This window comes from Mauremys mutica, chromosome 17 (assembly GCF_020497125.1).
Source record: "Mauremys mutica isolate MM-2020 ecotype Southern chromosome 17, ASM2049712v1, whole genome shotgun sequence".
Taxonomy (NCBI): Eukaryota; Metazoa; Chordata; order Testudines; family Geoemydidae; genus Mauremys; species Mauremys mutica.
Genome location: NC_059088.1, coordinates 13799747 through 13814987, shown reverse-complemented (window position 1 = coordinate 13814987; position 15241 = coordinate 13799747). Strand labels below are relative to the sequence as shown.

At 54.0% G+C, this 15241-nt stretch overlaps 1 protein-coding gene across 1 annotated transcript; it reads left to right on the top strand.

Annotated features, from left to right (window-relative positions):
• The first annotated feature begins 10700 nt into the window (after positions 1-10700).
• On the top strand, positions 10701-12619 carry LOC123352003 (sialoadhesin-like). Its single transcript, XM_044991687.1, has 2 exons — positions 10701-10774; positions 12189-12619. Exons 1-2 carry the CDS (start codon positions 10735-10737, stop codon positions 12617-12619), a joined length of 471 nt encoding a protein of 156 aa, XP_044847622.1. The 5' UTR covers positions 10701-10734.
• Positions 12620-15241: the final 2622 nt, after the last annotated feature.

Here is a 15241-nt window from a genome sequence, read left to right as displayed (position 1 = left end):
TTTCTGCGGGTGATCTGCTGGTCCCACGGCTTCGGCATACCCACTGCCGAATTGCTGCCGAAACCCTGACTGCCACCCTCACAGCAACTGGTGGGCCGCCTCCCGCGGCTTGTCGCCCCAGGCATGCGCTAGCTGCGCTGGTGCCTGGAACCACCCGTTAGCCAGCACAAACCCCTTTCGAGGGATACAGTCCACAGGGCCTGTCTCTCTCTAGCCCTCCTTGGGCTAGAGTCTTTAAGTAGCCCAGCTCTGATATGGGGCCGTATCCCCAGGGCTTCCTCCCTGGAGACACCATCTTCCTGCAGCCCTCCCCAGGCTCAGTCCTTCCTCAGTCCCTAACAGCCAGCCAGGAGCCTCTCGCTCCCCTGGTCCCTGCCAGCAGACTTAGCTGCCCATAGTCCTGCTGCTCTTCCAGGCAACCAGGCCTGAAGTCCATTCATTGCCTGCTCCATGCAGCAACTAACTATTGCTCTGGGCTGCAGCTCCTCTTATATGGCCCTCCTGGGCCCTGACTGGCTGCTTCCCCTGCAGCCACTCTAGCCTGCTTGGAGGACCTCTCCAGTGCTCCTTTCCTGGTAGAGACCTGAGGCCTTCAGCAGGGGCCTTTGGTCCTAGTCCACCCCATCACAATTGGATAATAAACATACACTGTTCAGGCTTCTGACCAGGGCAGGATGGTACAGACCTGGGATCTTAGCTGGAGAGCTGGGGGATCGGCTGGAGCCTCTATTGTTGGTTCATGAGTGTCTGGGAGACCATTACTGGAACTCAGCTGGGTGCAGGGATTTCCTAGCCCTCTCCGAATTTCCCTAATACTCCCCCACCCCCAGTTTTGTGAACTAGTTACATGCAGTGTTGTGTCGGAGAAAAACTCAGTTCTCTCCCTACAGGGTACTCACACAGGAGAGACTCACAAAAATGACCACGACTCTCCTACACCTCCCTTCAGGAAAGAGCGTCGGCTAGTCTCTGGGAGATGGCGCCGCTTACTCTGATTGCATCCAGTGAGATGATCAGACTGTCAGTAGCTCACACGGAAAGGAAGGGGAGGGAAGATGGGTTCACACACTCCTAGACCCAGGTAGCTTCCTCGCCGGACTATGCCAGGCCGAGTCAGCCCACCATGGGTCGGATCTCCTAAAGATCCACTAGTTACCGGGCTTGCGTTAGAGTAGTCCTGATCATGAGCATTTGCTTCACAGGGTATTCTGGGCGTCTTCCGGTAACAGCCACTCACACTGGTGTACACACACACACACACACCAAGGCCTCTTTTTTTTTTTTTTTCCTTTTTAACCTTTTTATCTCTTTTTAAATTTTTTTTTTTTAACCACGATTGATCTTTACCTGGTCCGGACCAATACCATGAGGCGGTATGACAACCCCTCTTGAGGCGGTAAAAACCCCTCAGCACCGGTGCATTCTAATGCATTTACCTATGCATTACCTTATGCATTTACCTATGCATTTCCTTGTTGGCCAACTCAGCAGTTCCCAATACTGCTATAAACTAACCTTGTTGGGGCCTTTCCCCAATACCACTCTGCATCTGATCTTGCTGCACAGTCAATAAGTTCAGATGGCGTGAGCCCAACAGAGACAGACGTCCCCACGGACAGTCCTCCTCCGATACCCCAATAGAGATTTCAAAAGGTCTCATACCTCTCATGTGGCGCCATGGGGTTCGAAGGGGAATGATCCGTAGTAGCCGTCTGTGGGTCCGTGGGCGTTGCCATCCCGGACGAGCCCCCAAATTGTCGGAGAAAAACTCAGTTCTCGCTTTTTGTTTGGGTGCAGCAAAATCAAATACTTTATTATTTCTCCAGTAATTACAATGGAGGGAGAGAGTGCCATAGGACACAGGGTCGCCCCAGTCCTGGACAGGTCTCTCAACTGGTAAACAATTACAGCAAGCCTTTATACTTTTGTTACAGACAATAACTAGCAATAATACAGACAATAGAGAGCAACACTACATTTTGTTTATACATAAGCCTATCTGCTATCTTATTTGTCTCACTCCTAAGAAAAGCAAGCCTGCATATTTGGTTATCAGTTACAAGGTCGTAATAACTTTGTACACAGTTCTTGTCCTCTCGCCTCGCACTATCCTTGCTTCTACAAGTCTCACGTCATTAGGGTTACAGTATGGCCTGACTCTTGCTAACTGACTGACATGCATTAAAATCCCCTTCAAATCCTTGTTAATTATTTCCCTGCTTCCACAGTTGCCAATTTAGTGATTGTTTGGAAATTTGAATTGAAATTGAAACATTAATACGCACTTTAAAAGCATATAAAGTGTATGATAAAATACGTGTAGCTGAAAAAAATATTAGATTTGAAAAGTATGAACATAGATTAGCTTCCTTATACTGGGGGGAGGGATAGCTCAGTGGTTAGAGCATTGGCCAGCTAAACCCAGGGTTGTGACCTGTCACAGACTCACAGATCGTGCCCACTCGTGGCCCCGTGCGGTCCGTGGGGGGTGCCCCTTCCAGTGCGACAACCCTTCTCGGGGGTCCACTCTCTCTCGGGGTCAGGCCCCTCCACCTCCTAGCTGCCCCTCTCTGAGCCTCAGCATGTCTGTCTCTCGCTGTGGGCCCCCTCAGGGGGTCCCCTCGCTCTGGACCCCCCCGGGCCTCCACCCCCAAAGGGGTTGATGCCCCCTGTTCTCTAGCCCGGAGTGACTCTCAGCCAGCGTAAAACAGGAGGGTTTATTGAGGGTTGAACACAGCACAGGAAACTCTCAGGGCCTCAGGCCTGGCCTCCCTTAGCACAACACATCCCAGTCTCTCTGCATCCAGGTGGGCTCTGCCTGCTCCCCCTCTCCAGCCCCGAGCCCCCCTGCTTCCCAGCTGGGCCTCCAATATCCCAAGCCCCGCCTCTGTCCATTGTCTTCTCTCCAGGTAAACAGGGTCGTAAACAGGGTGGCCTGGGTCTCCTCTCCTCTCAGCCCCCCTCTGGCCCCTCTGGCTGGAACCGGCTAGTCAGGTCACCGGGGTCCTCTCTCCGCAGCCCATTGTCCTCCCACTGGCCAGAACCAGCTGCGACTCCTGAGCTGGATCACCGGGTCACCAGGTCACCGATTGCTGGGGTCTCCATCCTCCAGGCTATCGGCCGGGGTCCCGAGTTCCCTCTCCAGTCCTTTGTAACAACAAACTCCCTCTCCCCTCACCTCATTAAACCAGTAACACCCGGGGACACTGAGCCCCCCTCCCTCTGCATGCAGCCCCCTGGAAAACACGGAAAACCCCAAGAAACCCCCCCACTTCATCACATGAGCTCAATCCTTGAGGGGGCCATTTAGGGGCCTGAGGCAAAAAAACAATTATATGGGGTTGAATTAGATACCTCCTGAGGTCCCTTCCAACCCTGGTATTCTATGATGCAGCTGTTTTTTATGTCAGTGCATTCATTTAGGTGATGTTGGTCAACCTAATAACTTCAAATGATGATTTGGAAGCAAAGTCTGAATGAGCTCTCCCTGACAGCGAGTGATGAGCTGGGGGCTGGGGGGAAAGGCTTCAGGACCAGATTGTATTTACATTCACACCTAATCTACCTGGGTATCCAGCAAACACAGCTGTGTTGCCCAACTGATAGATTTTGGCTGGGGTTGGGTTACAAATCACTTAAATGCGGGTGGAGAAATGTTGTTGTTCTTATTGTATGAGTAAAGGGCAGTAGAACTGTACTTAGCCTGTGCTGATTGAGGGCATCAAGAGAGAGGGTGGGGACAGGGGTTTTGCTTGATGGTCTCCCCGAGTCACAAGTACTATTTGACCTGCCTCTCTCCACTGTTTAAAGACGGAGCTGATTAGGCTCCATAGAGAGTCTTTTGTTCTGTTAAGTGACCACTACAGCTGAACTCACTGATAATCAGGTCTATGTGCTTAGTCCTGCTGTGAGACAGTGTTTCTGTGGAACAGACGGCCCAGCCTGCACTAGCAGCGAGGTTCCCCCACTGAGAGCTCAGGTGAAATCACTGAGAGCTGGTGGAACCTCAAGAGACCAACTTGCAGAGGTCACAGTGACAGCAGAAGGTGACGGTGCAGGGCCATTGGCAACAGAGCAATGGAGTGAACGGTGGCCCAACGAACAGCCGTGGCCAGAGTGAACAGTGAGCAGCTGGAGGAATGAGCAAGGTGCCTTCTTGCCCCCGACTTGGGTAGTGAACTCATGTGAAAGCACCTCTGAACTCTGAATCTCCGCTGACCAAGGACAACACCAGTGAGTGTTAACGAGGCTGTTAAGAATACTGGAGACACAACACAGTTCATGCAAACAAACATGGCTGTGGCATCATACTTTCTATTTAAGCAAGAGATACCACACCCTACAAACTGGAGGCCAATGTTAAGTGCATTGTCACTTGTTCATCCTGAAGTTGAACACTGGTTCTGAACAAGACCAGCAAATGCTCACTATCTTTCTGCAACAAACTCAACTGACTGGCTAGAAGCATGTGATGCAACAGTGAAAGACTCAACAGTTTGAAAAGTGAAGAACTCTCTCACCACATTCAAAAAATGTGCACACATGACTGATGAATGAACCGATGCAAATGGGCATCAAGTATTAACTCATTGTGTACATTATCTTGATGTTAGTGGTAGGCCAGTAAATGCATTTCTAGATGTTTGAGTTATAGAAAACACATCATCTGCATCTGTGACAACCCAGATCTTAGAAGAGTTAAATGCTTGTCAAGTGGACCCCAAACAGAGGGCTGCATTTGATAGAGCTGCAAACTTCTCTGGAAGACATGGTGGAGTACAAGCTTTGCTCAGAGAAAAGTGTAACCCTAATCTCTCCAATACACACTGCAGAGGTCATCTACTCCAACTAGCGCTAGTACAAGCTGCAGACTCTTCAAAAGACATTTAAAAAGCTATAAATTTAATGTCTTCATTATATACTTTTTTCAGCAAGAGTCCAAAAAGACTGAATATCTTGGAAAATATAGAAGATACACTGGGACTGAAGTTCAAATTAGTCCAACCTGGGAAAACCCTCTGGCTTTCTCATGAGTGAGCTTTGGCTGTTGTCTTAAAATTACTCCAGCCATTATTACTGGCTTTGGAAGGTATCTACCAAGATGGGATGGATCTAGGGATGTGATCATTCCCCTCTACTCAGCACTGATGAGGCCTCATTTGGAGTACTGTGTCCAGTTTTGGGCCCCACACTACAAGAAGGATGTGGATAAATTGGAGAGAGTCCAGCAGAGGGCAACAAAAATGATTAGGGGGCTGGAGCACATGACTTATGAGGAGAGGCTGAGGGAACTGGGATTGTTTAGTCTGCAGAAGAGAAGAATGAGGAGGGATTTGATAGCTGCTTTCAACTACCTGAAAGGGGGTTCCAAAGAGGATGGATCTAGACTGTTCTCAGTGGTAGAAGATGACAGAACAAGGAGTAATGGTCTCAAGTTGCAGAGGGGGAGGTTTAGGCTGGATATTAGGAAAAACTTTTTCACTAGTAGGGTGGTGAAGAACTGGAATGGGTTACCTAGGGAGGTGGTGGAATCTCCTTCCTTAGAGGTTTTTAAGGTCAGGCTTGACAAAGCCCTGGCTGGGATGATTTAGTTGGGTTTGGTCCTGCTTTGAGCAGGGGGTTGGACTAGATGACCTCCTGAGGTCCCTTCCAACCCTGAGATTCTATGATTCTATGATTCTAGGTAGTGAGGCTGGTGGATTACTTTTGCTGCTACGTTCAGAGAAGACTATTGCCAATCTCTCTCTCATAAGTCTACTGTTGAAACCACTTGGGTCATTAAACAGTGCCATCCAGGCATCTGCTACAACAGTAGTAGATCTTTGTCCAGCAATAGAAGCTACATTTGGATCAATCAGAAAACTATCCATTGAAAAAGTACTGGAAGAAGCAAAGACTTCAGTCCAGAAATTGACTAATGAAGGTACTTAGATTGACTCCTTAAGTGAAGAGGACAAGAAGTGTTTGTTAAGACAACTGAAAAAGTACACAGACTTGATTCTTAAAAATCTACAACTGTGACTTCTAGATTCTACGCAACCTCTACGTAGCTTTTACAGATCCCTGTCCTATAAAACACCGACAGCTGAGTGGAGTGAGGCACTGCCAGCAGTGGGGCTGCCATGTGCTGAGGACAGAATGGAGAATTTGAACACAGAGTGGAATATCATATGATAAATGAATGACTTCAGTTTCTTTTTTATCATCACTAGTGGCTCGACCCGATCTTTGTGCTATGTTTCCTGGGCTGAAAGAAGTAGGACTCCATCTCTTGTTACTCCTGTTAGGCCTGAATAAAGATGTAGCACAAAACCAGTTATGCCAAACTGACCGAAGTCAGGCTAACAGAGGTTTCTGGGTAATCCTAGAGTGGAAAAATACTGAGAAGCAGCATTGTCTCACAAAGCCCTGGGAAAGCGTGAGATAAGTGAGGGGCTGGTACCAGCTGTGTTGTGTTAGGAACAGTGTTTGAAGAACTGATAAGAAACACAAGCATCCCACAGTTCTGACTCTAACTCCCTGGTTTAGTGTTCGGTGTGTTTTTAACTCCCTTACATTCCTAACTTTTGGCGCTTGTTAAGATATTAACAATCTAATGCTTTAGACACAGAGACTAGGCATGTGTGTATATTAGAGGTGTCTAGTTTCCAGTTGTTAGACAAAGAGGGGTGGGTTGCTCAAGTGAATGATGTATGACGTAATAAAACTGTCTATATAGGCTAACACTAAGCTGTAAAGGGGGGCTGGTTCTCTCTGGAGCCGAGCTGCTCTCTATTGATGCGTGCACTTGTCAATAAAGAGCTTTTGATCGGACCTTGCTGGTGTTGCCTGTCTCTCTGCGGTCAGACAACGAACTTCGCTGTCGGGGTTAGAGTCCCTGACACTCCGAGTCACAACAGCTACAGTTGAGTGTTCTTTTTCACCATTGAATAGAATTTTGTGTTCTGAAAGAAGTCGCCTTCTGCCTGATCATGTGAATGAACTAATGAGCAGAGAAGCCACCAAAGATGAACGCATTGCATTCAAGAAGTTCATTAACAGAATTGTTCAAGAAGGATGTAGATGTCGTGCTTCACAGAAGGCTTGAGTAGCCAACTTTAATTTGTGTGATGATTTTAAAACATGAGTTAAATCTACTAAAATGGTAATGAAACATTTTTCAGTTTTTACTATGGTGCCATACAGCCCACTATAGCAGGGTGGTCACCCACTCCTGCCCTGAAGGGCTTGAAAGCAGCCCTGGAGAGGGCTGCAGCGCTGAAAGCTGGGCTGATTGGGGAAGCAGCCACAGCTGTAGCTGGCTTAATAAGGGCCCAGCTGGCCCTTATAAAAGGGCAGTGAGGCAGGAGCAAGTGGAGATTTTTTCTAGCGTTGAGAGGGAGGGACCTGCCTGCAGGGAGCTGAGAGAAGGTACCTGGAGTGGAGCAGGGCTGGGGAGCGCCGGCCTGGAAACCGCCCAGGCTGTGGCCTAGTGGAAGGCCCATTAGGTACTGGGGTTGTGGGGGGCAGCCCATGGGTAGGCCGAGGCAGCAGGTCCAACCCCCCCTTGCCTATGGCGAGTGGCTTTTACACTGCAGTCTGCCCCAGTGAGCGGGGGCTAGACGCTGACTGGCAGTAGCCCACAACTGAAGCAAGGTGGGGATAGAGGGTTGGGGGGTCCCCTGGGTGGGGAGACCCTGAGACTGCGGGAGTATTGCCAGGGGGCAGCACCCCAAAGACAAGGGGCACCGGGGGCCAGTGGCAGCGGGACACCGGCCTGCAGAGGGCGCTCCAGAGGCTAGAAACGCTAATTCCCTGAGATGACCAGCAGGAGATGCCGCAGCAGTGTGTCACACACTGTCACACCCATCTTCACCTTACGGTTTCACCCCTCATTGGCCCTGACCCCCACCCCTGTACATTTGAACACCCCCCCCCACGCACACTAATTTCAGTTCCTGGGGAAAACAATGGCTGGGTGTGTCCCTGCCTGGGGATGGCTGTGTAAGTGCAGGATCTGCCAGAGGTTTGTAGCTTGTCACAGCATCACAGTGTGAGAGGGACCCCAGGCTGGTTAGCCGGTGGCTCAGTGGTACCCTAGTTCTAAGTTGCATCCCAGGGAACCTGACACAGTGGCTGGGAGTCAGGACTCCTGGGTTCTATCCCCAGCTAAGGGAGGGGAGTGGAGTGGAGTCTAGTGGGTTGGAGCAGTGGGGCTGGGAGTCAGGACTCCTGGGTTCTAGTCTTGGTTCTTGGGGGATGGGGACCCTCCTCTCGCTCCGAGGGCTGAACGGCTCCTCTGATGCTTTGAGATCCCAGCTGGCCAGTGCTAGAACAGGACCAAGCCACCTCCCTCCACCAGGGTCTCTCAGAGCACAGGGCTCGTGGTCCTTCTAAATCTGACCCAACAGGCTGGTTTGGCCTGTGGCTGGGGAGTCTCTGGGGCTGGATGGGGTTAAAAGGAACAGGCACCACCACACACACACCCCATGTAACCAGCGCTGGGGCTGAGCTTTCGCAATTTCCAGAGAAAGGGGAAGTTTCTCTGCTGCAGATAGACAACAAAGTAAAAGCAGCAAAGAATCCTGTGGCACCTTATAGACTAACAGACGTTTTGCAGCATGAGCTTTCGTGGGTGAATACCCACTTCTTGCATCCGAAGAAGTGGGTATTCACCCACGAAAGCTCATGCTGCAAAACGTCTGTTAGTCTATAAGGTGCCACAGGATTCTTTGCTGCTTCTACAGAACCAGACTTAACACGGCTACCCCTCTGATACTTAACAAAGTAAAAGGCTCCCACCAAAAAACTGGTGCGGGAAGCCAGAACCCCCGAGTCCTGACTCTCAGCCCCCGGCTCTAACCACTAAACCCCACCACCTCCCCCAGCTGGGGATAAAAACCAGACGTCCTGAGTCTCAGTCACTGTAACCACTAGACCTTATTGCTACCAAACAGCAAGTACGTTGCCTTTAAAGGCCAGGAACACACTATCACGGTTCCTTTTCCTCCCCTGAGCCACCAGCCACTAACAGCACCTGTGGCTACTGCCACAGATGTAGATAAATATGATTCCTTGATACCTGCCCTCAACCTTCCTGCTCTCCAGTTAGTGTCAGAAGTGGGATTAGACGGGAGTCCCAGCCATTAACCCAGGCCCAGGTAAGAGCAGCTGTTCCTTGTTTTGGGGCAAAAAGCCAGATTTGGGGAGAATGATTCTTCACATCTCTAAATCACTGAAAGGAGATTAAACGGTGAGAGTTTCTTATGGGAGGGGCCCCAGCTGAGATCACGGCCCCATTGTGCCAGGCACTGTCCAGACACAGCCAGAGACAGTCCCTGCCCCATAGAAATGGCAATTGAAATAGACAATAGGAGGGAGAGAAAACTGAGGCAAAGGGAGGAGCAGTGACTGACCCGCTATTGTACGGTGGGTCCATGATAGATCTAGGAGTAGAATCCAGGGCTCTGTGTCCCACTGCTCTGCTCTAGCCACTGGGCCACACTGTCACACTGGGGGTAGCATTGAAAATACACTGGGGGCTTCCCAAACCCGGCGTGAGAGCCAGTCTCCGCCCGACGAGCTCACGGTGCAGGATATGGGGACTGAACACGGCAGGGTAACACTACCCTGTGCTGTTAAACAGCTGCTGTGCCCCACCCCAGAGCAGGCTGCACTTCCCTGCTGGTTGAAAAGATCAACAACTGCGCAGGCTGTGAAGTGTCTGAGATCATATAGGGGAAACCACGCTAGACTGATCAACTGTTCAGAGAGGGAGCCTGGTGTTTGGGGTAGAATTGGGGGGCTGGGAACCAGGACTCCTGGGTTCAGTGTCAGCTCTGCAAAGGGAAATTTATTTTCAGACACACCCAGGCCCTCAGACCCTCGCTGGCCAGTTGCCCCATTACCCAGAGAGACGTTCTCAGAGTGATTGGGTAACATCAGACACTGGCCCTGCCCAGGCTGTGGTCACAGATACACACAGAGACGGCCCCCGATAAACAATCCAGCTATCGGAGAGGAAGCAGTAGAGGAAGCGCTGGGGGTGAGGAGCTGCAGGATGGGCCGGGGGGCTCAGTAGGAGGCTCTCTCCCGGTGCAGTCAGTGCCAGCCCCAATGCCCCAGGGTGGTACTAGGGGGTGCTGTGCTGCGAGGAAGGGGGGCTCTATAGGGGGGTCTCCCCTCACACTCAGGGCTGCTCTGTTCCCAGCTGAGACACTGAACCCCACCCCTGCCCCTTGTGCCTGTGATACCCTTCCCCACATGGCTCTATCCCAAGGGGTCAGAATGTCCCACAGGGGTCCCTGCCGCACCCCAACGTGGTTTGTTCCATTCCACCTCCCTGAATCTCCCTGCACATGTCAGCTCCAAGTAGGAACCATCCTCTGGCCCTGCCCTGAAACTGCCCTCTGCGTTGCTGTGAGCTGCCAAACAGCCGCGCGCCCGTTCCCAGAGGTGGCTGCATTTCACCCCTGAAGCTGTGAGCCCTGCACACACGGCCCGCAAAGCACACGGGGATGGAAATGCAACCAATCCTTGCTCCATTGGGCCAATCTCCGAGGTTTACTCTCTTCTGGTTAGGAAATTGTTTTACAAAGAGCCCTAGGTGTAAAATCCCTGGTCATGTAGCCGATCCCGCGGCCGGACGCCATCGCCCGGCGCAGACGAGCTGCCCCCCAGAAATGCTGCAGGTGACTCATTCCCGGCCCCTGCCCCCCCGCCCCAGGCCGGCTGAGCGCTCTGTGCTGGACGGAGATGGCCTTGGTGCTGGTCGCTGCCTTCTGCCTTCTGAGCGGTGAGTAATTCACACAGACGCGCTGCGCTGCCGCCCAGGGGGCCGGTGGGGACCGTTTCCCAGCCCTGGGAGTGCATCTACACTGCCAGGAGGGGGCTCGGAACCGGGTTCCAGCACAGGGACGTCCCAGCCACTCGCGCCAGCAGCTCCAGTTCAAGCCCAGGGGGTGTCTGGCCTTGAACCTGACCCCGAGCGGCCGGGTCCTCACTGCTGGTTTCACCCCAGTGGAGAACACGCCTGGTTCTCACTGTTCCCTCTAAGCTGTGCGTGTGCACACAGATCCTAAATACTGCGCACATGGCGAAACACCACTCGCACAAAAATTTGCACAGAAGAAATTTTTTGTGCACACGGCCTGTCAAAAATTAGAGGAAACATTGCTGGTTCTCATCTAGCCCCGGCCACCCTGGGCTGAGCAGCGAGGGCCTCAGCCGCTCTCGGCCCCCGGGCTGCCGTTTTCCCTGCGCCACGTCCTGCCTCCAGGCTGCTCTGGCGAGTCGGGGTGTCTCCTGGTCTGGTCTGGAGAGCTCTGCTCCCTGCCCTGCCCATCTGCCCAACTCCGGCCAGGCTGGCCCCTGCCCATGTCCGCACCCGGGTCCTTGTGCACGGGAAGCACCTGACCTAGGGTTGCCAACCCTCCAAGATCGTCCTGGAGTGTCCAGGAATTAAAGATTAACCTTTAATTAAAGACTGTCATGTGATGAAACCTTCAGGAATTTCTCCAACTAAAGTTGGCAACTCTAACCCGACCCCTCACCAGTGGGGCTCCTCCTGCAGTCAGGACCTCTGGTCCAAGGGCCAGACACTATGGGGGGGGTGCTAAACTGAGGGGATACGGAGGGGGTACACTGAGGGGCTATATGGCGGGCTGATTTGAGGGGGGCTGGGGAGGTGAACTGAGGGGGGCCGGACTGAAGGGGGTGGCCGGGGAGCTGAGCTGAGCAGAGATTTTGGGGGACTGAAGTGAGGTGAACTGAGCGGTGGTGAACTAATGGGATGCAGAGGACAGACTAGATGGAAGGTTGGCTGGGCAGATGTGGGGGAGGGGGTCGGTCTGGACTGATGGGAGAACTCGGTAGGACAGGAGTGATTTGGGGGCTGGGGTGATTAATTGCTGGGCAGGGGACAGGCTGATGTTGGGGAGGGGGATCTCCAAACCCCCCTTCCCCAATTCACAGGGGAGCGCTGGCCAGGCTCATTGTCACCCCCATGCCAGGCAGGGGGGTGGGGGGGAGAGGCTCAGACAGCCCCATAACCCAACATCCCCCATTGTGTTTTAAAGCCCCTGGTTTGGGGGCTGAGCTGATGGTGGCCTCTCCCGGCGGGATCTGTGCGGCAGCCCAGCCTGCGGGGCGGGTTCCCCAACTCGCTGGGTCCAGTGGCCGGTCTGATCCCCGATTCCTGTCCCCGGCAGGTGCCTACGCCCAGGACTGGGGTGTGACACTCGCACCAGGGCCCGTTGAAAGATGGGCCGGCTCCTGCGTGACCATCCCCTGCTCCTTCACCTACCCCGCAGGGTGGACGGTCAGTGCCGTGATCTGGACACGGGACAGGGATCAAACCGTGTATCACTCGGACGAGGCTCGTGTCCACGCTGACTTCAAGGGGCGCGTCCGCTACCTGGGGGACCTGCAGCACAACTGCTCCCTGCGGGTGGCGGGGCTGCGCCCCAGCGATCAGGGCACCTACCGCTTCCGGTTCTATGCAGCGAGCGATGGCAGAAGCGACGCATGGACGGGTCAGCCAGGACAGCAGCTCAGTGTCTCTGGTAACCAGGTCCCATCCAGCACCCCCTGGTTCAACGCAGGGACCTTGGATAACCTCGGAGAGGGCATCACACACTAACGTGCACACACAGAGCAGGGCTCATCCCCTCCAGCAGGGGGCAGCACGCGTGCGCACGAGCACACACACACACACACACACACACATATATATATATATATTTCTACCTTTCTCTGAAATCCAAGTGGTTAGAGCTGGGAGCCAGGACTCCTGGGTTCTCTCCCCAGCTCTAGGGGAAGGGGGGTGTAGTGGTTAGAGCAGGGGGGACTTGTGGGTCAGACTCCTGGGCTGTGTTGTCAGACCCGCGTCCCCGTCACTCTGTCTAACCCTTGGCCTGTGCTGAAGAGCCGCTGAGACTGACCCTGCAGCCAGCATAATGCAGCAGGTGTGAGCAGTGATGAGCTGCCAAAATCTTAAGAACCGGTTCCCTACCGGGTCTTCGGCGGCAGGTCCTTCATTCGCTCCAGGTCTTCAGCAGCACTTTGGTGGCGGGTCCTTCAGTGCCACCGAAGACTCGGAGCGAGTGAAGGACCTGCTGCCAAAGTGCTGCCAAAGCCTTGGAGCACTGCCCAGTGAATAAGCACAGAGGAGGTGTCTTGTCTCCCAGCAGCAGCCGGCTGCTGGCTGTATGGTAGCCCTAACAACCGGTTCTAAACCGGCTTCTAAATTTAGCAACCGGTTCCTGCGAACCGGCTCCAGCTCACCACTGGGTGTGAGGAGTCTCAGGTGGAGCCCGATAGTGGAACTGGGACCCGGCAGAACAGCGGGAGCCGGTAAAATGTGCTTTGTTGGAGGTGGGTTCGGGTGGGCAAAAACCCCAGGCTGTGGGAATTGGTAGGAAAACACTAAATCTCATAAATGTACCAACAGTCGCCTACTGGGGAAATTGCTAAATATTTTGTTTGAGCTTCTCTTTCCTCTCCATGTTTCTCTCCCTCACTCCAAACCTGGGGAAATGCACCGGCCCAAGGCAGGTCAGAGACGCGTTCGGTGATAACAGGAGTTACAGTGTGTTTGTACCTGGCTCAAGCAAGATTTGTTTTCTTCTTTTAGTGGTAAAAACTGGGTCTGAATTCCGTTGGTATCGATCATATCTTCACCCACCGGTTTCTGTCGGTTGGTTGGTTGGTTTTTAGCAGCGTGGGGGAATCTGTCTCTCTCGCGGGATTTGCGGGATCGGAGGTTTTTCTGGCTGGGATGGGGGTGAAAATGCAAAAAATAAAGCCGGGCACTTGAATAACAGGAACTGGACGGGGAGGGACCTGCCCCTTCGTTCAGTCCCGGGGCCCCACTGACAAACTCTCACCCGACTCTCGCCCTCAGTTGCTCCCAACGTGCCCAGGGTCGAGGTTTCATGGCTGGCAGGGAAGGCAGCGCTGAGGGAAGGCGACGGTTTTACCCTGCGCTGCCAGGCTGCTGCCCTGCGGCCCGTCGCCGGGTACGTCTGGTCCCGCGGGGACGTGTGGCTGCCAGAAGCCGGGCAGGATTTACGTGTTGACAAGGCAGCCGTCTCTGACGGAGGGAGCTACGCGTGCGGGGTCTGGGTCTCCGGCCCCGGCTGGGGGTATCTGAGCCTCTCTGCGAGGGAATCGGTCGAAGTTCAGCGTAAGCAGCGAGGGCTGGCGAGAGCCTCCTCCCTCGCAGCCCCCGATACGCCCCACACGGCCTCCTGGAGCAGCCCCGCGTGCCCCCCCCCCCGTCGCCTCTTCTTCGTCAGACCCATCTCGGTGGCCTCAGCTTCATATTCCGCCCCCGCCTCGTAATCACCACGTTTGGTTAACCCCAGAGCTGCCGGCTCCGGGCCGGGTCCCCCTGCTCCTCTGCATCACCCCTGTGGCTGGGCCCAGCAGTGACAAATTCAATTTGTGTCCCCCCCCCTCCTGCCCTGGGCCCCCCACCTGACCTGGGGCCCAATTCCTGTCTGGGCCAGGCCCCCTCACCGCCCACCTACGTTGAGCCCCTGACCCTTCTGGGGGACCCCCCGTTCCTAATCCCCCTGCCACCCTGCCTGTTCTCGCCCCCTGGAGCCAGGTGGGCCAGGCCCTGCCCCTCACCCCCTGCCCTGAAACCCTTCCCCTGTCTGGGCCAGGCCCCCCCAACTCTGTCTCTGAGAAGTGCCCATTTGCCCCAGAGCCCCTCCCACACATTCAAGTGTCGTTTGCCTTTTCAGTGACGATGATCAGGGGAGGGACCCCACCAGCCGGCAGGGCTCCAATACGCGTGTCTGTTAACCGCACGCGGCCGCCAGGCCGAGCTACCTGCACGCACGGCTGCTTTCTAAAGCGTGAACACGGTGAGCGCCCCAGAGACTCACCACCTATTTAAAGTGACACCCGCCCAGGACACATTTTACCTGCTCCCGCTGTTCTGCCGGGGGGTCCTGCAGGGCCCCAGTCCCACTATCGGGCTCCCCCCGAGAGCCCCTCACGCCTGCTGCATTACGCTGGCTGCAGGGTCAGTCTCAGCGGCTCTTCAGCACAGGCCAAGGGTTAGACAGAGTGACGGGGACGCGGGTCTGACAACACAGCCCAGGAGTCTGACCCACAGTCCCCCCCTGCTCTAACCACTATCCCCCCTTCCCCTAGAGCTGGGGAGAGAACCCAGGAGTCCTGGCTCCCAGCTCTAACCGCTTGGATTTCAGAGCAAGGTAGAAGAGAGAGAGAGAGAGACAGACCTGGGGTT